The sequence below is a fragment of the Misgurnus anguillicaudatus genome, chromosome 20 (genome assembly GCF_027580225.2).
Source record: "Misgurnus anguillicaudatus chromosome 20, ASM2758022v2, whole genome shotgun sequence".
NCBI classification, from domain to species: domain Eukaryota; kingdom Metazoa; phylum Chordata; class Actinopteri; order Cypriniformes; family Cobitidae; genus Misgurnus; species Misgurnus anguillicaudatus.
The window spans coordinates 19946580-19968477 of record NC_073356.2 but is presented as its reverse complement, the minus strand read 5'-3'; the positions used below and the strand labels follow the sequence as shown (position 1 = coordinate 19968477).

At 37.4% G+C, this 21898-nt stretch overlaps 1 protein-coding gene across 5 annotated transcripts in view; it reads left to right on the top strand.

The window, feature by feature from the left end:
• The window catches only part of col16a1 (collagen, type XVI, alpha 1), a 120807-nt gene that overhangs the window by 9403 nt on the left and 89506 nt on the right, over nucleotides 1–21898 (top strand). For all 5 annotated transcript variants that reach the window (XM_073858264.1, XM_073858263.1, XM_073858261.1 and 2 more), the window contains exons 3-8: nucleotides 2668–2736; nucleotides 4505–4622; nucleotides 9007–9130; nucleotides 10460–10741; nucleotides 13256–13336; nucleotides 14291–14365. In XM_073858264.1, coding sequence (XP_073714365.1) covers nucleotides 2668–2736; nucleotides 4505–4622; nucleotides 9007–9130; nucleotides 10460–10741; nucleotides 13256–13336; nucleotides 14291–14365 — 749 coding nt within the window. The remainder of the gene's footprint in view (nucleotides 1–2667; nucleotides 2737–4504; nucleotides 4623–9006; nucleotides 9131–10459; nucleotides 10742–13255; nucleotides 13337–14290; nucleotides 14366–21898) is intronic.

The window sequence follows — 21898 nt, the reverse complement described above, 5'->3', positions numbered from 1 at the left end:
TTAGTATTAAATTAATTCTGTGCATAAATATATTTGACATTTATTTACTTATTAGCTGTCTTAAATTGAATTTTTCCAGCTTGTTAATGCATAAATGCAATACTTAGAGTTTGGCAAAAAGAAGAATCTTAAGAAGTCAGCATAAGTCAATTCCCTATGAAATGTTGTTAAGGCTTAAAATATTGATAATTTTTCAAAATAGGTTTTCTGTATTTGAGGAGCTCAGATGCAAAAGCCGCTAATCGTCACCTCCGTCAAAAATGAGATAATGATATTGACAGAATGCTCTCGGCCACCTCCGTCAAAAATGAGATAATGATATTATTGACAGAATTCTCTCGGCATGTATTATATGTTCATCAAATACCTTTGCTTCAAATCCGCTTAATCCCGGCCTCAGGCCATTCAGAAATTCCACTTAACCATGTCGATTTTCCCTGAGTTTTGTATAAAATCTGTGCATTTCAGGAAGAGAGTGAAATCTGAAGCTACAAAAATGTACGGTATGTGGAAAATAATGTGTTTTTAACCATAAATCACGCGAACACGCTGTATACACAAAATACACAAAATAACGTTGGTTTTAGCAATGAAATAGATGCCCTCTAAAATTGAGTTCCTTGTTAGTATTTGGACCTGAATAAAACCCAAATGTGGCAGTCACATGGATCACAGTGCCCCCTAATGTGTGGTTCAGTTTCGTAATATTTATGCCAATGAAATGACTAAAGTGACATTTTTTAAAATAAGGCACTTCAGTTACTCACTAATAGTGTTGGGCGATATGCCCCATTTTGAGATTGTCCTATCGGCAGCCTGTGAGATCGCCGATATACGATAGTATCGGGGGCTGGGGCAGTAGTTTACTTATTTATTTATTTATACATTTTTTACTTATGACAAGTCACTTGATTGGTGGACAAAAAGAAGCAAGGGCAACACTGTCATGACCGCGACCTTCTTAAAACTGATGCCATTAGTCCATCCGCATCATTAAGTCCAGGTGCTTTAAAATGTTCTGCATGCCAGGGACTGGGAACAACAAACGTGCTGGTTTTAACCCTTTGCATGCCTAACAACCTTTCTAGTGCAAAGAAATGTCAGAGCCATGAGTATTAGAAGTTCAGGTGCTAGAAGAAGCCATGCCGCGCACATTCAGGTCCGAGCAAGAGTCCAAGATGCGCGCATTGAGTCCACGTGTGTGCGAGAAGGATTCCGCGCATTACAAGTTCTCTCACGCAAAGTAAAGCCCACAAACTCTCTCATGCGAGGAAAAGCATGCAATGCGCATGTTAAAATGAAACTGATGATTATAAAAATCAGGGTTTCCCGCAGAAAATTTGTTAGTTGAGGTGGTAGGATTGGGCGGGCGGGGAAGGGGTGTAGGAATCAAAGGGGCGTCATGATAAAATTTTTAATATTTTTTTTAAAAACTCAAAACTTTATTTTGAAGAATAAATAAATAAACTCAAAACATAAGTCTTACAGTTGTCATGGACACGCGTTTTATCAACTGGCTATCCTCCAGACATGACGGACCACGTCTTTATCTCATTTCGGCCATGTGGCCCGCGTGCATGCTTGCGGTATGAAGCGCGTCCGCGCTATTCTCCAAGATGTTTTATCAACTGGCTAGTTATCCAGACAGTGACGGTCCGGACCACGTCTTTCTCATTTCGCCCGTGTGGCGAGCTAATTTGTTTTTTTTTTGACGACCTAGTTAAGGCGGTAGGGTTTCCCAGCTTAGGCGGGCCACCCGAACTGCAAAATGCTGCGGGAAAACCTGATAATAACTATTCCCAACTATTGTCATGAAAGCCCGCTATTAGCATTATGTCTGATGATCGTCGATACAATCGTCTATCGGCACAACCCTACTCACTAATAACCTTTTCATTGCCATCAAAGTGAAATTAATGAACCTAAATATAATAGCACCAAAAGTGGTTCTTTGCTCGTAATCATAGAAGAACCGTTTTTAGTGCCATATAGCACCGGTGAAGCACCGGTGAAGCACCTGTGTAGAACCATATAGTGCTATGTAGAACCAAATGTGGTGCTATAGTGGTGCTATATGGCCCCTATATGGTTCTACACAGGTGCTTCACCGGTGCTATATGGCACTAAAAACGGTTCTTTTATGGTTACGATTCAGGTCAACAGTTTTGGTGCTATATGGCACCGTTTGTTTTTTTAGAGTGTGATAAAAACATGCTCTACAAGAAAACATGGCAGATGCATTTAGAGGGTTTTTCAACTCCGCATTTGGTGATTGGGCCCATTAAAAGACCAAAACTGCAACAAAAACTCTGCTTAAAGTGCGAACAGTTCTCTGATACAAATACCATAGCATGTACCTTTTTAAGGTAAGGCCTTGCACTCATGTGTCGCCCATCAGTCAGACCTACTGTCAGTGTCCTCCTCTTTATAAAGTTGGATTATGGGAAAGTGATTCTCACAGAAAATGGTGCTATTTTTAGCTCAGCATCTTAGATGATGTCTGTCTGTGCCAGACAATCTTTGATCACCTTACCCCTTTTACCTCGCGCCCAGGAAAAAGTTTTGACAGGACTGATCATGATTGACTTTACAGTTTGTTACACATGAAAACTTTCCCAGATGGCAGGAAAAGCTCTGCTGCAACTTGACTGTTCTCTATTCTTACAGATGTCAGCTGCCCGTCCATACAAGTGGATGAATGGAAGTTTCCTCAATCTGCCAGAGATAACATTACAGGTAGAGACTGCTGTTAAAGGAACATCATTAAACCATTAAAAGAATGAACATATTTGTTTTTCAAACACTGTATATTGTCATGATCCTGCCAGCCTGTCAGAGTACAGTAATTCATAGTTCATGTGGCAGGATCGTGGCAGTGCCCATGTTTTGTTTGGTAGCACATGGCCTTTGTTGGAGCTGTGTGCTTCCGTGTCTTATCTCTGATTCCGCCCCTTTGTTTCCTCATTAATTATTCATTATTGGTTATCCCCCCTCACCTGAGCTTCCCTTGTTATCCTGTTTAGCTTTTCTTATTTAAATCCATTTTCTTAAAAAAAATCCAGATAATTTACTCACCACCATGTCATTCAAAATGTTGATGTCTTTCTTTGTTCAGTCAAGAAGAAATTATGTTTATTGAGGAAAACATTGTGGGATTTTTCTCATTTTAATGGACTTTAATGGCCCCCAACACTTAACAGTTTTACTGCAGTTTAGAATTGCAGTTTCAAAGGACTCTAAATGATCCCAAACGAGGCATAAGGGTCTTATCTAGCGAAACGATTGTCATTTTTGGCAAGAAAAATAAAAAATCTGCACCTTTAAACGTTAACTTCTCTTCTTGCTCCGGCTGTGTGACGCGCAACCTCACGTAATTGCGTAATGACGTGGAAAGGTCAAGTGTTACATATATGAAACGCACACTTGCGGACCATTTTAAACAATAAACTGACACAAATACATTAATTAGTATCATTCTACATACAACAATGTCTGAACGGTCCTCTTTCTCCACACTTGTAAACACTGGGGCGTAGTTTCGATACGTCATGCGTGACCTCTTCACATGATGACGTATTACGTGAGGTCGTGCTGGTGCGTCACAGGACTGGAGGAAGACGAGAAGTTGTGGTTTAAAAGTGAATTTTTTTTTACAATCGTTTTGCTAGATAAGACCCTTATGCCTCGTTTGAGATCATTTAGAGTCCTTTGAAACTGCAATTTTAAACTGCATTAAAACCATTAAGTGTTGGGGTCCATTAAAGTCCAATAAAATGAGAAAAATCATGGAATGTTTTCCTCAAAAAACACAACTTCCTCTCGACTGAACAAAGAAAGACACTAACATTTTGGATGACATGGTGGTGAGTAAATTATCTGTATTTTTTTTAAGAAAATGGACTAATCCTTTAAGGCCCCAGTGTGTTCTGTCCATTGCTGAATCGTTTTGGTTTGTTTGACAATTTTGTCAAGTATTCTCGTCATAGGCTCAGTTATTGTTATCAGTTTATGTTATGTAACCCCCCCCACATGGGCTTTTGTTTTAAATAACCCTTTTTGAGTTCATCATTTACCTGCACTTGGGTCCTATTCCTTGCAAGAATTATTTTTATTTTTGGATGACGTACTCATGTTTTAATGTATACATTAATTCTGCAGACTCTGCACAGTATGTAAGAGAATTAGGAAACAAATGGAAATAACTGCAGGTCTTTGTAGTGATGTGCCATACAAGAGTTCACTACATAATTATGTGAAAGAGTACTGCCGTCTGTACTCATTTAGACCTTTTAATGCACTCAATAATAAAACCTTAGCCACCCACAAACCAGTCCTGAGCAGAAAGTTATACGTATATACTAACATTAAGGTCCATCTCTTAGTCTTATGCAATTTGAAAACTGCCACAGCCGAGTTGATACATTGCATAGGACACGTCAGCTAAAAGAATACAGATTTATTAGCATGGTGTGATGGTAAATGGATTTATCGCTCTGATCTGCAGGTTTCAATCTGGTGCGACGTTTCTCTCTGATGAAAAACAGTGAGGTCAAGAAGATCCGAAACCCAAGGGGGCCCATCATCCTGCGCCTCGGGAAAGTCCAACTCATCCAGCCTACAGAGTAAAGCCTTTTATCTTCCCTTCTTGGTTTCATTCAGTATCTATTTCTTCATACTTCAGACCTTTTGAAAAAGTTTTTTCATTCATTTTTTTAGGCCCCTCTGTGTTAATTTAAGACATCTTTGTGGTTTCCCTTTCTCAAACCCATTAAATATCATTGAGCAATCATATAGTAAGACAATCAAAATATTTAAGCAGGCTAGTACAGGCCTAAAATTCTTCTCCATTAATTTTTTTTAAAGTTAAAAAATTATAACAGCATCATAAAAGAATGCAATAATGTCACCAGGTAGATTTTGGCTTCTGTGTTATTTTTATTTAACTAATAATGAGCGTTTTAGCAGATTATTTTTCTAGCTTTCTGCTTTTATACTGAAATGCTGTTAAATATTTTATTAACAGTAACTTTAAGTGTTTTGGTGAGACATCAAACCACAATTACAATTCGTTTTATGACTGTGCCTTTACTGCGCTTTTACTGCGCTCATGAAAAATGACAATGATAACATTTGCTACATTAGGATGAGATGTTAACTTTTCATTGGTTTTAAACACAGTAGTTTTCTACCGGTGGGTACGGATAGCATCGCAGAGAACAGGAAAAACATTGCTAAATGCATATGCATTTTAACTCTCAGGAGCAACAATTCTTTTTTAATCACTATGAAAGAGACTTAAATTGGACATTATGATATGATTTATACATCATACAAAACTTTAAAGTGTCAAGTTTATTTTGTGTGTCCACTCAAATAAAAACAAAATGTTGTGCTTTTCGCAAAATTAAGCAAATAAACAATGCACTTTCTGTTCTTCCTACAGTAAGTAAAGTCCTTTCTGAAACGTGTCACAAAATTAACTTAATACAAATGTGTCTTTTTTGTTATCCCTCCATCTTGGACAACTACCCATTAGTTTTCAGATGTTTGGAAGTGATTTGTTTCTCCGACCATTTTGGGACACTGGCAGAGGTTCTGACATGCTCTTACATTTGGTCTTTTTTCAGTTGCTTTATAACATAATAATGGCATAACACTGCATTCAGCACAAACTGGGCTACAGTATTATATGAGCTACATGTGTACATGCTTGTATTTTTGATAGAAAAATGTTTGTGTGGTTTTTGAAAAAGCAAAATTGTCACTAATATAAGTCCACAAAAACGCTGTTAGCATAATTTATCCACAGAAATACCACATAAGCTGGGGTCCAAAAACATGGCGCGGCGATTTGACTTGTTTTCTCCTTATCATAGCAGAATCAACTTTAAATACTCCATCATTAATAATCATACACTTACGTGTTTGACATCATTTGAAACTGTGAAGGGTCTTCTTTAATTTGTGTACATTCACAAAAACAACCAATCTTTGTGTACTGATTTATTGTATACCTTGTAATGCACACTGTAAGTGGAGAAACTATTTATATACTGTATTTAAGAGCTCTCAATTATGGGTGGCTTTTAAGATACAATAAAATCCATTTATTAGCTTGTATCTCTAATAGCAGCAATAATAATCACACAGTTTCACAGTCTGACCTTCTGAAACTTCAAAAGGTTATGCAAAGAGATGCATACAAGCAAACATGCACCAACCCCCCCCCCCCCCATCATCAGGGAGTTCCTCTTTAAGAATGGGTTTTCCAGAGCCCCAGGTGCTTTTCTCATTTAAAAAAATGTAATGCTTTCTCTCTTACGCTAAATCATGTCTCAAAGAGAAAGACAGAGAGAGATGGAGAGAGAGAAAGCCTGAATTCAAAATTCACTCGGCACAACCAGCTAACCGCAGAGGGGGAAAAGCCCAGCATTTGTCCTGAATAAATGGACTCCTGCACTTACTTTCTCTGAGATAAAGTTTAATATAAAGTCATGTCAGCTGGTTCGGTACGTGCGATAGCGGCAGATGATCTCTAAATAGTTTGGCCACCTCTGTGTTGGTCATTCTGTAAGCTCAGACTGGGCTTGTAATAGAACTGTCTACCTCTCGCTCGCATTTATCTCGTATTTTGCCTCACCAAGAGAATGAAAAATAAATTGGGGGTTTGTTGGGTATGTTTACTAAGGTCTTTGTATTTGCAAAAGAAGTGCAGTGTGCTTTAAAATATAGACTTTATGCTTTTGTTTTGCTTTCTGGTACAACTACAGCATATACTCATAAAAACATTAGTATATAATCTTATATGTTAGTACACAGCAGTGGTTCTCAATTTTTTTCGGGGTGCAACCCCTGCTTGTGTACGGTGCATCGCTTTTTAGGCCCCCCAAAGAAAATGTACATAAAACATTCTAAAACTTACAATTTTAATGCAGTATATGTTGAACATATTGAACAATATTACATACAGTATTAGTATATGAAGTATATTATACATACTTGAAACACAGTATTATCCTTAAAATAAAATGAATTATAAATTTACTTTAGAATCAGAATTTTATCAGAATTTTTATCAGAATCAGAAACGTTACATAAGTTGCTTTACGAGAACTTTATCCCGTCTTTAATTTGGTTAATTATTTGAACAATAATTAGTTTGTGAAAATGTTCATAAAAAATCTGTGTTAATGGTGCAGTGTGTAAATTTTCGCGGCATCTAGTGGTGAGGTTGGGAATTGCAACCAACGGCTCAATCCACTGCTCACACCTTGCTTTTGAAACGCATAGAGAAACTATTTTAGCCGCCACAGGAAAAACATGTCATCAACGGAGACAATTTAGTAAAAAAAGTTTGTCCGTTAAGGGCTTCTGTAGAAACATGGCAGCACAAAATGGCGACTTCCACGTAAGGGGATCCTCGGTCTAATTCTAGGGTAATAAAAACATAATGGTTCATTATAAAAAGGGCTTTATACACCCCTGATAATATAGTTGTGTATATTATTTTGCATTTCTGTCAAGAGATCCTTTTAAAAATTACACACTGCACCTTTAAAAACTTACATCTTATTACCTTGCAATTTTGTAGAAAATGTCAGTTTGACGTCATTTCACTTCAACCAGCAAATTTATGTTTCAAACAGGGATGGCAATGTTGAGGCAAAAGTTATGGACTGCAACTTTTTATGGCTAAAAGAAATTGTGGAAGTTTTCCAGGACAGGAATTAGACTAGTCCTAAACTAAAATAAATATAAGAGCCCAAACTGAAAACAACTTGCACTGACATATCTTAAAATAAATCAGTGCCCTTTGTTTTGCCTCAAAATGCACGTCAGTAATGATTGTAAGGCATTTTGTTAAAACTAGTTATATTTCCTAATTAAACACAGGCCTAGTTCTGGTTTAAGTTAATCCATGTCTGGGAAAGCACCCCTATATTTTTTCTTTATTTAATTCAAATAAATTCAGAAATTTTTAAACAAGTAAAAATACTTTTCATCTTAATGTTTTGTGTTTTAAGGATCTAGATAAAAAAGAAGCAAAACCAGATAAAAGTGATTTTGCAGTGTGTAGGTGACTTAATAATCCAAACAGAAATAATTTCTTTAAAATCTGTAAAAGACATTTAAATCCTGTCATAACTAGTTTCATCCTGTCCAAATACTGTCTTTCATCTCTGGATCTTCATTCATTTTTCCTTGTGAAGGGATATTACTGTTATTACCTTGGATTCTCTGTCCCGATAATAAATCATTGTCACTGTTTTTGAGGCAAACACAGTACCTGCTTTGTTGTGTGTGTGTGTGTGTGTGTGTGTGTGTGTGTGTGTGTGTGTGTGCGCGCGTGCGTGCGTGCGTGCGTGTGTGTGTGTGTGTGTGTGTGTGTGTGTGTGTGTGTGATCAAGTTTTTGACATTGTGGCAAAATGTCAAATTTAAGATATTTTGTCTTCAATTCTGTGACAATTTTAAGAATGAAGTACTGAACACTAAATTCTTCTGTTTATTGTAAGTAAAAGCAGTAGTTTGCTATACATTATCACATAATCTGTGTGTTACATGACATCATCACACTGCAATGAGTGATGTACAGTTACCATCTTGGAAACCTGTCGGAAATTATCAGTCACACAGGATATGACAATACCTGTAAGTAGATTGCATTGTGGGATACGTATGTTTCCCACAATGATTTGAGATGGTAAACTCATTCCTGGTCTTTACATGCCCTTGACCCACTAAGAGGCAGACAGACTGTTTGTCTAGAGATCAGAGTAGAGTATGAAGATGAGTTTGGTTAAGCTTTATTTCTCCCAGCATTGGTGTCAGGGGTCATACCTCCCTCTGTATTCACATTAATACATGGATACTCCCACTGCTACCAGCTTTCACACGCCGATTCTTTATTCTCTTTTACTCAAAACCCACTTGCTCTCTGTGCGTGGACCTGCATTTAGTTGTTTGTAAGTGTACTGCAGTCTAACCACACATTTTTCTCCTACAGATCAAGTGTTTCCTCATGGACTCCCGGAGGAGTTCACCCTGGTCTTCACCCTGCTGTTGAAGAAGAAATCTCTGAATGATAACATTTACCTTTTCCAGATATCAGATGAACAAGGTTATCCTCAGGTGCGCTCACTTTCATCTCGAGTCATTTTGTACATTAGGCATACACAGACATTGCTTATGCATTTGACTTTTGCATTCACAAGCTGAATATACTGTGTATGAATAGTCTCCTGCATTCTTCTTTTTTCTATTTAAAGCTGAAGTGTGTGATTATTTTCCAAGTAACACTTTCGCCTGTCTCAGCTTAGCATGCAGAGACAAGTGAGGCATTTGTGGGTTGATTCAGCCAAAATGTGTAAACAGTGTGTCTTTTTGGTGCTGTTTCATTAAACATCGTAACCAGCTGCACAAAGTAACATTTGGAAAATTTTCTCAAAATAGGTACATAAATAGTTTACATGCATCAAAATATTAATCTAAAGGGGGAATATTATGAAAATCTGACTTTTTCCATGTTTAAGTGCTATAATTGGGTCCCCGGTGCTTGTATCAACCTAAAAAATATGAAAAATAACAACCCAGTAACTTAGTTTTGGTAAACCAGTCTCTGCAAGAATGTAAAAAAATAGGTCATTGAAATTTGGCTCCCCTTGTGATGTCAGAAGGGGATAATTCCACCCCTTAATGCACTATCCAAAATCAGCACTGCCATTTAGTCACTCATTTAGTCACTGCCACTCATTTGCATTTAAACAAAGACGACACATTTTCGCTCACACCTACTGTACAAAGTGGCAATTTTAACATGTTTTAATAAATTATCTACATGATATTTTGAGCTAGAACTTCACATAAGTACTCTGGGGACACCAAAGATTAATTTGACATCTTAAAAAAAGTCTTGTGAAATGTCCCATTTAACATAATCAACCTAATGCCTTTCCCAAGTATTAATGCAAGAGGTACATTTTTGAATAACTTCTTAGCTGATCCTTTCAATATATTACAAGAGAATAATGAGCTGACAAAAAGCGCCATTTGAGATATGATAAAGGTGGTCTATATGATTCATGCATTATTTTCGTTGTCTTTCAAAGCCAAACAATAGATTTGTTTGACCAACCAACTTAAATTTATTCTGTTATTCACTTGCACTCCTCTGTAGCTCTCATATCAAATATGGCACCATCAGTCACATCACAATTTTTTGCTGGGGAAAACAGCTAAATAATTACTTTGTCAATATATTTATTTATATTAAATAATACAAGAAAAGTTTTACGGCCAGGAAGAAATATTTACGGCCAGTAAATTTTCTCAGTTCAGCAATTCTAGACAGATGCTGCATGAAGTTTATTTGGACCCTCCCTGTGCCACAGCTCCAGCATAATAACATTTTTAAAATAAAACTGTCAACTCTCTATGTACCTATTTTTCTTACTCCTTTAGGTCTCACTAGACTGGAATGGGCCAGATGGTAACCTAGCCCTGCGGGCGAGAGGGCCTGACCCTGAAGGGACCATGGTAGGATGTGTATTTGAAGGTGATGGTGTTGAATCCCTAATGGACATGCGCTGGCATAAAGTGGCTCTGAGTCTGCAAAGAGATTCTGCCTCCCTGCATGTGGACTGCAGCTCCATTGAGACCAAACCTCTGGAGCTCCGTGGCTCGGTGGCACAAAATGGACATACACTGTTGGGTATAAGAGCTACTGACGCTGGTCCTGTAGAGGTAGGTGGTCTTATACATTTCCAGCTGAGTGATACTTAGGCAGGCTGTTTAATCTTTTATAAGTAGTGTATAATATAATATTTATAATTTCTGTCTGTTTATGTGGATAATACAAAGCAAAACATATGCGACCAAAATCTAATTATGAGATAATGCATCAAAGCATCAACATTGGATTTCCAGCATTAATTTCACCATGATTTCAATCTTTATCACGGCCGGGCTGGGTCAATATTATATAAATCAAGTTTACACACAATGTTCTAGATGATTTTATGGTATGTAGAAAAGAGTAAATCACAAAATATATTATAGTTGGGTTTTCACAGGCAGGGTCACATACATAATTTATATATCCACATATTTTATATATACAGTCAAAGTTTATTTATAAAGCACTTTTTTAAAACAAGTGTACATCAAATTCATCAGTGACTGTTCTGTGCAAAAATCTTAGCCTGTTAGCCACCATTAGATTCATTGGTATCCACCTTATTTTTGACGTAAATGTGGGCGCCGCCATCTTTGAGCTCCTTTGTGCAAAACTTCTGGTGAGCCGTGAAAGCTAATGTAGTCGTATTGCGAGAGACACGAGTGTACCATTTTGACTGGCTTTTGACTGGTTTATTATGAAATCCAAGAAGACCGGCATAATGTGTGCAGTTAGGGGTTGCCATAATAGCTGGTACAAACGCAATAAAGCTCTACGAAACATTTGTATTAACGCATAAAAGCCGAATGTGTATGTGTCACATGTGCACCCATTATCTGTATCCATCCAGTAAAACCTTTCATAGACACTGCCAGTGAATAAATACAATAATTGTTCAAAAACAACTAATATTATGCTGATAAAAATATGCTGATTTAGCTGATTTAATTATTCTGCTATTACAAAACTGCGATTACAGTACAGAATATAAATACGACAAAACTGCTTATTAGTTAATGTTTATAATAGGTCTTAATGTGTTTGTGCGCACTTTTGTTATGTTTTAACTTAAAAAAACTTTTTTTAAATAAGCAAATCTTTTCATAAGCTCATGTCTTATCTCCTGCATAATAATATTTGTATAAAACGAAAACAATACTGAATACATGTAATAGTTTAATATGTTTATTATTGTTTGTTCAAATAACTTACAATGTGTTGAATGAGAAAGATGCAGCTGACTGTCGGATCACGTGAAACTTGATGTGTCGCCATATGAACTCAAACAAGTCGATTAAAAATTGCCGTTTTAAAAAACCTCACACCAGAGGGACATTTGTGACATTTTAAACACAAATTATTGGTATATTCCATGTACAAACACTTGACTGACTTTTCCATTGTAAAGATACTGTATGTCTCTGTGCTTTTATATTTGCCCATTGAAGACCCGTCACCTCCGATCAACATATATATATATTATTTATATATATACACATATGATATATCAGGACACTTCTTCATTTCATCCTCACACTGGTTTATTCATGGCAAGTTTAGTAAATATTTACCATAACTGTTTAAATCATGTTTTATGCGTGCTCCCACGACACTGTCTTTTACCGGCTGGCTATTGAAATGGACGTCCCCCACAAAAAAGGGAAATACGTCACTTCACTTACTTTGGCATTCGAAAATAAGGTGGATAGGTCATAGATATCAATGGTATTAGGACCATATATAATACTTTTTTTAGTCTCTTCATTATGCGATCATACGATAAACAAAGCAGTAGTATTATAGCAACCAAAACGTTTAGCTAAAAAACGCTGGCAAGCACCCATAGTCTACTTCCGCCAGGCGTTTTCAACTGCGTTTTAACGCTTAGGAACTTGCTTGGTCTGTTTTCCATCCACAGGATCTATTGTGTTTTGTTTCAAAAGTGAATTGTTGTTATTATGTCTATTTTAATATTAATAACATATTCAGTAGGCTATATGACCTGTGGTAAGTGGTACTTTAGCCTTACAGATGAAGTTGTGAGGTTATATAACAGAAAACAATAGGGAAGTACAGCTATAAATGACTGAGAGATCCCGGTAGGCTGTATTGTGAACCTTCTGCAATCCAAAGGACAAGGCTCGGGGTACCAGGATGTCAATTAGATGAATAGCTGCAAAAGCTTTAAACTCTCCTGATAATTGAACGCTACACTACTAATGCAGAAGTCGGAAGTAGATGTTTCCAATAAGCTGGTTTCCTGCAGGCTTTGCCCAGGGCATCCTGTCTGTAGGGGAAGTTTGCAAGTGTATGTGTCAGGGGCCTATATACGTGAATGTGTGAGAGACACAAAGACCACAGGCACTCGCTTTGAAGAAGATAAAAAATCAGACCATACCAACCAAAAAATGATCTTTCTAGCTTTTTGAACTAATTATTTTTATATATAAAGTTGTCCTCGGGTGGTCTCATTTGCCCCATTGTCCCTCTTCGTTCTTTCTTTTAGATTACACTGTTTAATAGCATGAAAATTTTAGCTGTTCTGCTTGACCTGTTTGTAAAACACTTCTCTCTTTCCTCAGATTGACATTCAGCAGGTGATGTTGTACTGCGACCCCACGCTGGCCATTCAGGAGGCCTGCTGTGAGATACCAGGAGCTCGGGTAAGAAAAGAGTTTTGAAACATTATGAACATTTACAGGCTTAAGTAACGAAAGCACAGTATCATTTGGTACAGAGGCAAAGCTTATGTTTTGTTAAGGGAATGTGTTATGTCAGTCAACAAGATCACCATTATAGTTTTGCTTGTCTTGCATCGGGACGACTGCGGTGGAGGAGCAGCTTTTGACTCATCCATGTGGGAGTGCTGCTTATTTGAGGATTTGGTGTTTCTCTTTTTCGAACTGATCAGAGGTTTGGCAAGACTTGCTGAATGGAAAATGCTCACATGGAGAATGCATCACTTGCAAACACTTCAGAATATATTAAAAGCATTAAGCCTCCCACAGACCGGAATAGTAAAATTCATACATCAGGAATTGTCACCTGTGAAACTTATTGTGACAAAAAGAAGACACAAGGGAATAGGTACAGGCAGCTTTTTGCGTATAATGTTTTGAATATTTGATGCTATTAAACCTCTTTAGGTACGTGCTAAATGGCATTGTAGTCTTCATGTAAATGATTTTTCATACGAGGTGTCTGTTTGTAAAGTAAGATGTGAATAGCATTAAAGCCATGCCGCTAAAAAGGAAAGGTTTTTGTTGTATTTGTAAGCCAACAAATCTCCATGTGATGCTGTTTTGGGGCTGCCGCTCAAGGCTTCCTGCAAGCAGTGTTTAAAATGGAAACAAGGGCAACCGGTTCCCTGAACTTTCAGTCGAGGCTGCTTAGAAGCAGTGGAGTCAGCGATTACATCTCTGAGATTGGGAGCGATGCTTTACGTTATGGAGCAGACAGTTTCAGACTTTAAAGGTCACATACAATGAAAGCATCTATCAAGCTGGGTAGTGTGGATATTATTGTAGCCAAGCAAGTGGGTTTAATTGACTCCTCACTCTGAAGTATTTGCTGGCTTTATCATAGCAGATCTCTCTTTGACCTTTGTCCTTTTTTAGTGCCCGCCGGATGCTCCCAAGAGTCGGCGAGCTGCCGAAAACCAGGTGGAGTTTGTGGGCAATCCTTTTGCAGAGGTAAATGTTAATTATTTATATCACCCAAAAATATTGTTTGAACGTTCTGCAGTGATTTTACTCAGGGGTTTTCATATATTTATTGGTTTGCACACAAAAAAACAGTGAAGGCACTTACAATAACCAACATATTTGTACACAACATTTTCCTTCTTTTCCCCATAACCCCCCCAAAAAATAAATAAATAAAAAGCAAAATAAATAAATACATAAAATACATAAATAAATATTATATAAAAAATAATAATAATAAATAAAGAATACATGTTGGAGTCAGGCCAAGTTAATTTGGAAAAATTGCATAAATGGTTGCCACTTGTTATAAAATTTGGTAAGATTACCTTTCTTATTTTTTCCAGTTTTAGAAAAGACATGACATCAGTGATCCAAACTTTTTGCAGCACATATGACGAACCTTTAGCGAGGGACCCTTTCCTAAAATATATATAATTTTTAAACTGTGTTAGATAAATAGTACTTGTGATATTATAAAGGAAGGAAATTCTTTACTGATAGATATTTATTTTTTTGAAATTTTTGGGGACCCCTTGGACAACCTGATCTCACCTGACTTTCTTTTCCGTGTCAGTTTCACGTATTGGTTACTCCAATTATTTTTCATATTTTCTTATCATTTTCGCATGGGTTTGGGGTTAGAACGACTTTCTGTTACATAAAAGGACATCCTAACCCAAACCTAACTTTAACCCTAACGTCAGATGACAATTGTTTAAAAATCCAGAAAAAAATAGTATAAACCAATAGTTAAAATGACATCCGAACCCAAACCCAAAATCTAACCCCAAACCCATGCGAAAAATGGTTTAAAAATAGGAAAAACAATATTGAGTAACCAATACGTGAAACTGACACAGAAATGAAAGTCTGTGGTACGGACACGGAAAAAATGCGGAGATCCGTAACAATGATACGGATAAATAAGCAAAATATTCCGTGACTATACCACGGAACTTTGTGAGATCATGGAATTTTCTGGGGGACCCCAGTTTAGAAACCCCTGCATTAACTGATGTCTAATACTTGTTTCTGAAGATGACGCATTATAAATGTGAAAAGACTTTATTAAATGAAATTAAAAGTATTAAATATAGGTTGTAGACACAGATTTGCTTCCTCTTAGCTATAAATCCATTATGTAGTGTACATCCAGCATGTGCAGATAAAAAAGGCTCCAAAAGGTGATCTTTTCAAAACATGGTTATCATGGCCGTTAGAGGGAGATACTCCAATAACAAGCAATTATATTTTTGTTCTTCACCTGTTGGAACATTCGAATGATGCCATCCTGCAGCGATGCAGCACATAAATAGATGAAGAGATGAGATGAAGATATGATGTAGTCTAATAAATTCCCCCCATCCTGATACATACAACATAAATGACAGCGTTAGTGGCCATTAAGCATCCCACTAGCAGGCAGCTGAATGAGTTCCTCTGCAGAAACTGAAATTGAACGTAAATTCTTATGAACAATGCCTAGTGGGCTGTGACACATTTAGAAGTGCTGAAATCATTCATTGTCTGCATCTGTGTTTTTTGCGCACTTGCTGTCTACGTGCTTCTGTAGCTCAGTGGTAGAGCATTGCATTAGCAGCATAAAAGGTCATGGGTTCGAACCCAGATAACACACATTGCCAAAGTGTATACCTTGTAAGTCGCTTTGGATAAAAGCATCTGCCAAATACATAACTTGCTCTCTCTGTTCCTATCTGTGCATGTTTCTCCTGCATCTACATGTGGTTTTTCTTTACTTTTTTTAGTGGTAATTTAGCATGTTGCATTGTTGGCTTCACGGTTGTATGCTCCTTAAAAACACAGCTTACCTTTGCATTATTCAATAAAAATGTTATTCATTAAAAATAACATTTTCAAACCAGATTTTTTCCTTTCATTGTATAGTGCAACTTTTGTCCTTTATAGACTTTCTCATTGTGAAGCCCCATTCTTGTGTTTCTCCATTCATTCTCTTCAAGAATGAATAAAAGTGACATATTACCCATAAAAACTAGTTCATCAGAAGTTTCTCAATGCTAATGAAAACCATGTAGATGTGAGTTGTTGTGGGAATGACTCTGAATTACAGTTTTGTTTATGGAGCAGAACAGTTGTGATGTTGGTGTGGTGGCCCTGTGGTTTCTTCTGGCAGTAGTGAGTCATGATCATTAGCAGTCCTATTAAAAAGCTCTACTGCTGAATGCATTGCATGGAGTCTTCAGATGGTCTCCAGCCGGTGACATATCATCCTCTTGCCACGTATATTGTTTTCATTTTTCATATACAGCACACGCAGCATAATCACGTCCAGAGCCCACTCTAGCCAAATACAATCAGACCCCCGGCTTTTTTACACTCACAGACATGTGCACTAAGACTTGCACAGTGTATAAGTGATTCATCAAAAGATTGGATTTAATTGAATTAATCATTTTAACTTGTTTACAAAACCGGTCTGTATGATTTGGATTGAGTGTTTTTTCTGGAATCTGGATGATGTCCAATCACTAGGAAAGAAAAACCGTACACACACACACACACACACACACACACACACACACACACACACACACACACACACACACGCAATTATGCTAGCAGAGGAAAAAAGCTCCACAAGGATTCACTAGATGTATCACTTTCTGTGGCACTTACTTAGTCTTTGGCCATTTCATCCATTTAATAAATACATCAGTGCTGACAAATTAATGTTTGACCACGGCAACTAAATTGAGCACTTATCTGAATTTGAACAGCATCCTTTGATATTAATATAATGTTGTAATGCAATACTGTTATTACTTTAAGTAACATGCTACTCAAAGCCATGCAGTCCTTCTGCTGTGGGAAAAATGGTTGTAGACCAACCATGTATCATGAAATTATGTACCTACAGTCACGTATATTTGTGATTCCTTTCCGTGACACTGTCACGTTTTCCGCGTTTTTACGTGACCATATCACGTATTTCTCTTTACGTGTCTTTGTCACTTATTGGTTACTCAACTGTTTTGCCCTATTTTTATTGTCGCTTCGGTTTAGGGTTAGATTTGGTGTTTGCATGTCACTTTAAAGAGCCAGAAAGATGGCAATTTTAACTCTTTCACCGCCAGCGTTTTTAAAAAAATTTGCCAGCCAGCGCCAGCGTTTTTCATGATTTTCACCAAAGTTTAATGCCTTCCAGAAAATGTTCTTCTTCAAATATATAAACATACAATATACCAAATGAAAGAACAGACCCTCTGCTTTCAAAAAAAAAAAAAAAAACGTTTCATCCTACCTTCAGTGGTTCTTTTGTAATCAGCTTTTGAATATGGGTAGGTTTCTGCAAAAACACCACATTTTGAGCAAAAAGCAGAGATAATTCCTTTTTTGTGACAGACTTTTCATAGAGATCCCATTCAGAGCGATCTTTAAAACAGACACGGACACGCAGCAGCTTGCCAGAGGGCAATACTTCCGGGTTTAAAAAGTTGCGAAAGGGCGCCACCTAGTGGATAATATCGGTATTGCGGAAAGACGGAAATACTCGTCATTGGCGGGGAAGCGTTTTCTCTTGATTGACGAGATATCTCTGTAATTTTCTCAAAATATACATTTTAAATTACCCCATTTCTCAGAGATCCCCAAATGATTCGCGTGAAGCCGTTCAATGGCTCAGTCTAAACCCCACCTTTCAGTAGCCTGCTCTGCTCTGATTGGTCAACTGACAGAGTCTCCGCACAGACCACAGATCAGTGGCACAGACCAACAATAGTGCAACATGTATTGACCTAGTGCTAACATGATTTACATCATTATCGACATCAATACATATCATTCATCATTAATCCAAAGAAATAAAAATGACGACAGAAAATTTACTCAATATTTTCATGAAATAATGATTTTTGGCATAAAATAAAAATCAATTTTTTACCCATACAATGTATTTTTGGCTATTGCTACAAATATACATGTGCTACATAAGATGTTTTTTTGGTCCAGGGTCCCGTATGATTAAATACAACAATGTTCAAAAGCTACATTTATTGTTAATAATACTCAGAAGTAATATAGTAATATACTTTAGTAATTGTATAAAGATAAATTTATATTAATAGTATTTAATATCATCTTTATGGTTGCCTTAAAAATATAGTAACTTGTTGCATAATGTAATGTGTTTGTGGTCATTTGTTTTTTTTTTCATTATTTTATTTTGGCAGATTTTAAAATCACATCTGAAAACATGATATCTTAGGTTTAAATTTTCCAAGTCAAATCTATAATCTATGTATTTAAAGTTACATTATCTTTTTAAACTACTAGTCATTTCCTGTAAAGAAACTGCTTTTGCTTCACCACATGATGGGGAAGCAATGATTTTCAGGACATTGGTGTGTATTACTCTATGTGTGTGAGATTATGCACCAGGGAGTGAATTTACTGTATGTGCATATTTGAGGTCATTCGAGGAACCCAGACAACACTACAGCTGCGAGTTCAGGTTCTCATGCAAACTCATAAATGCAGACTCTCTTCTAGCCCACATTTTATTAATTTATCCGATATACATGCGTAGACAGGCAAAAAAAAAAAAAAAAACACGTTTACCCATGACCCAGGTTACAGTCTTGTAGCGCAGCAGTCTGTGTTTTAGGACAGACTGTAATGAGTTCCAGGCTGTGTCTGTCTTTTGCATTAACCCCTTCATCACATGCAGGATTCATCCTGCAATAAACTCCCTTAAAAGCCCAGCATTCTTCTGTCATTACATTTGCTTTCTATTGAGCTCAACGGCAGAGAGAAATTCATGAGCTGAGAGACGGCTAAACAAAACTCACTGCATTATTCATGCGCACATTCCACAAGGGTTTTGGGAACAGGTCATCATAATTCTCCTCCATCCCATGTTGCCCTGTAGCTATATGGACAACATGTTCATTTCATGTTCTTCGTATTTATTGTTTGTTTATGTATGTGCTTCGAGTCATTTCTAAACTGGATCACAGGGCATGACTGGAGATTGGGTACAGGGCACTTTTCCTGTCACATTGTATCTATACTAGTGCCTGTTTTTCCAATCTGATCAGACTCTCCTTGCTGTGTTTGCTCTCCATGCTCGGGCACGACTTAAGCATTTACTTTCACATCTGCCACACAAACACATCTTTTGTTTTTCTGTCTGCCCCTGATGTTCTCTTTCAAATCATGTCCCTTCTCACTGCACTTCCCCCTCTCCCTTTCTCTTGCCAGCTTTTCTCCACGTTTGCTCTTTCGAAACACTCTCATATTCACAGTTGATCATGCTGATGAAACTTACTGTAACAGTTTTATGACAATGCATATATTTATATAATGCTAGCACTGGAATGCGCCAACATCAGCAGAGCATTCTCATTCTAAGAAATGAGTGAAGAATGTGAGATTATTATCTTGCTATGTAAATGACTTTTAGCATCTTAGCCTCTGTTAAGTTTAAATGGGGGGATGTTAAAGCTATTTCATGCAATCTGACTTATTAAAGGATAATTCCGGTATTTAACACTTTGAGTCTCATTTCTGGTTTGTTTTGGATGAACTACAGGGATAGACACAGAAATTTTGACAATGGGTCGTGTCTTGACTTTTTGACTCATTTAGAAGCGTCTCTTGACTGCTTCAGAATGGAAGTCAATGACCATGCACAAACATGTCATTTAAACAACACTTAACGTTCATTTTCAAAACTGTACTACTCACCGAGTGGTTTGTGGTGTTCGTTGATGATTAAAAACAAATAAATTGGCGCAATGTATGATTTCAATCTGTGTTATTTGCTATAGTGGAACTATTTTTTTCAGATACCTCACAACCGCGTATATACTTCCGCTCTATATTTGAGTCTGAAGCATGAATGAACGTAGTCCAACAAACTGTAATAAAACAGTAGCATACTTTCAAAATCAAGTTTATTTATAACACTTACACCCAGATAGTAATGAGTCGGCGGACCACCGGCGGTCCTCTGGAGGCAGTAAGCGTCATAAGGGCGTAATCGCAAACAGGTCTGAAGGTGGACCACCGGCGGCAGCCGCTTTTGCATTAATTAAGCAGTCGGTCCGCCGGCTGCATGCTGGCGGGATCTCGCAACAAATGGGAGTGACGTATTCGGCGGCAAAAGTTTCATCCCTGCCAGCGGGACGCACCTATAGCCGACAGCTTGGGGCTGGCGGCATAAAGAAGCCATGCGGATATTTTTTGCTATCTGGGCACCATCCAATATGTTTTTTTCATCAGCAGAACAATAAAGAAGATATTTTGCAGAAACCCCAGTGCTCCGTCATGCAAGTCAACAGATCCGCACACTTTAAGAGCTAAAGCATATATATCCAATACAACAGTAATCCCCCATAACTCCGTGTGACATATTGACGTCTTGTGAAGCAAATCAATCAGTTTTTGCAAGAAACTGAACGTTATTTACAACACTATTAGCGTGAATGCCAAAGCAGGAAGCGTGCTTTCCGTTTGAGGCGATCTTTTCCACTGGTGTGCGTTTGGTGGCTGTTGGCTATGGATGTTGGTCTTTCTGCGCCACCTTTAGAGCGGGAGCGTGAAGCGCACTTCCTGCTTGGCAAAAGCTCTGCATTAACGCTGTTAAATATTTATATATATATATTCGAATCTCAAAACTGAAAATCGAATGTCAACCCACGGAACGAATATTCGAATATTCTGGTCCAGCCCTACAAATATGGGAAAACTTTCTTCTGAGAGAAATCGATCGAAAAAACGAGTCAAAAACTCAAGACACGACCCATTGTCAAAATTTCTGTGTCCATCACTGTAGTTCATCCAAAACAAACCAGAAATGAGACTCAAAGTGTAAAATACCGGAATTATCCTTTAACACTGTTTCTAAAAATCCCAAACATAGAGAAAGTGTCAAAAAACAGGTTGGATGTGTGACAGAGTATTTTTGTGCCAAATGAACTTCGCCAGGGTTCATACTGTATGAGTTTCTGAAAGTTTTTTTCAAACATAAAAGATTCATACGTATCAATTTCTTTTATGTGCAATTTTAGTGCAGTAAGTACAGTGGAAGTCCTTATATGGGCATTTTAACCAATATAGCGCACACACACACACACACACACACACACACACACCAACCAAGAGCTTATACGATATCAACGTCACAGAACATTGTGGTGTTGTTTGTGAGAGAAATTTAAGCTTGTTCAGCAATGAACCCAGCATTATGGAAACAATGGATATAGTTAGTTTATCCAGGGTAGCAGCTGAGTTGTTCGTATGTGTTAGTTTAACTCTGGATTTTGTTGAAATGGTCATGAGTCGTAGGCGTTAAGTAAAACTGCATCAAATATCTGTTTTGTCGGCAATCATGTGATTTAATGTAAACGAAACAAACATGTAGTGAATCATAAATTATCTAGAGATAGTGGGATAATGTTTTTTGTGTGTTGACGCCGCTGGCAAAGAACAACTAGATTTTCGCAAATAAGCATGTTCAAATTCTGGAGACTGTTGGAA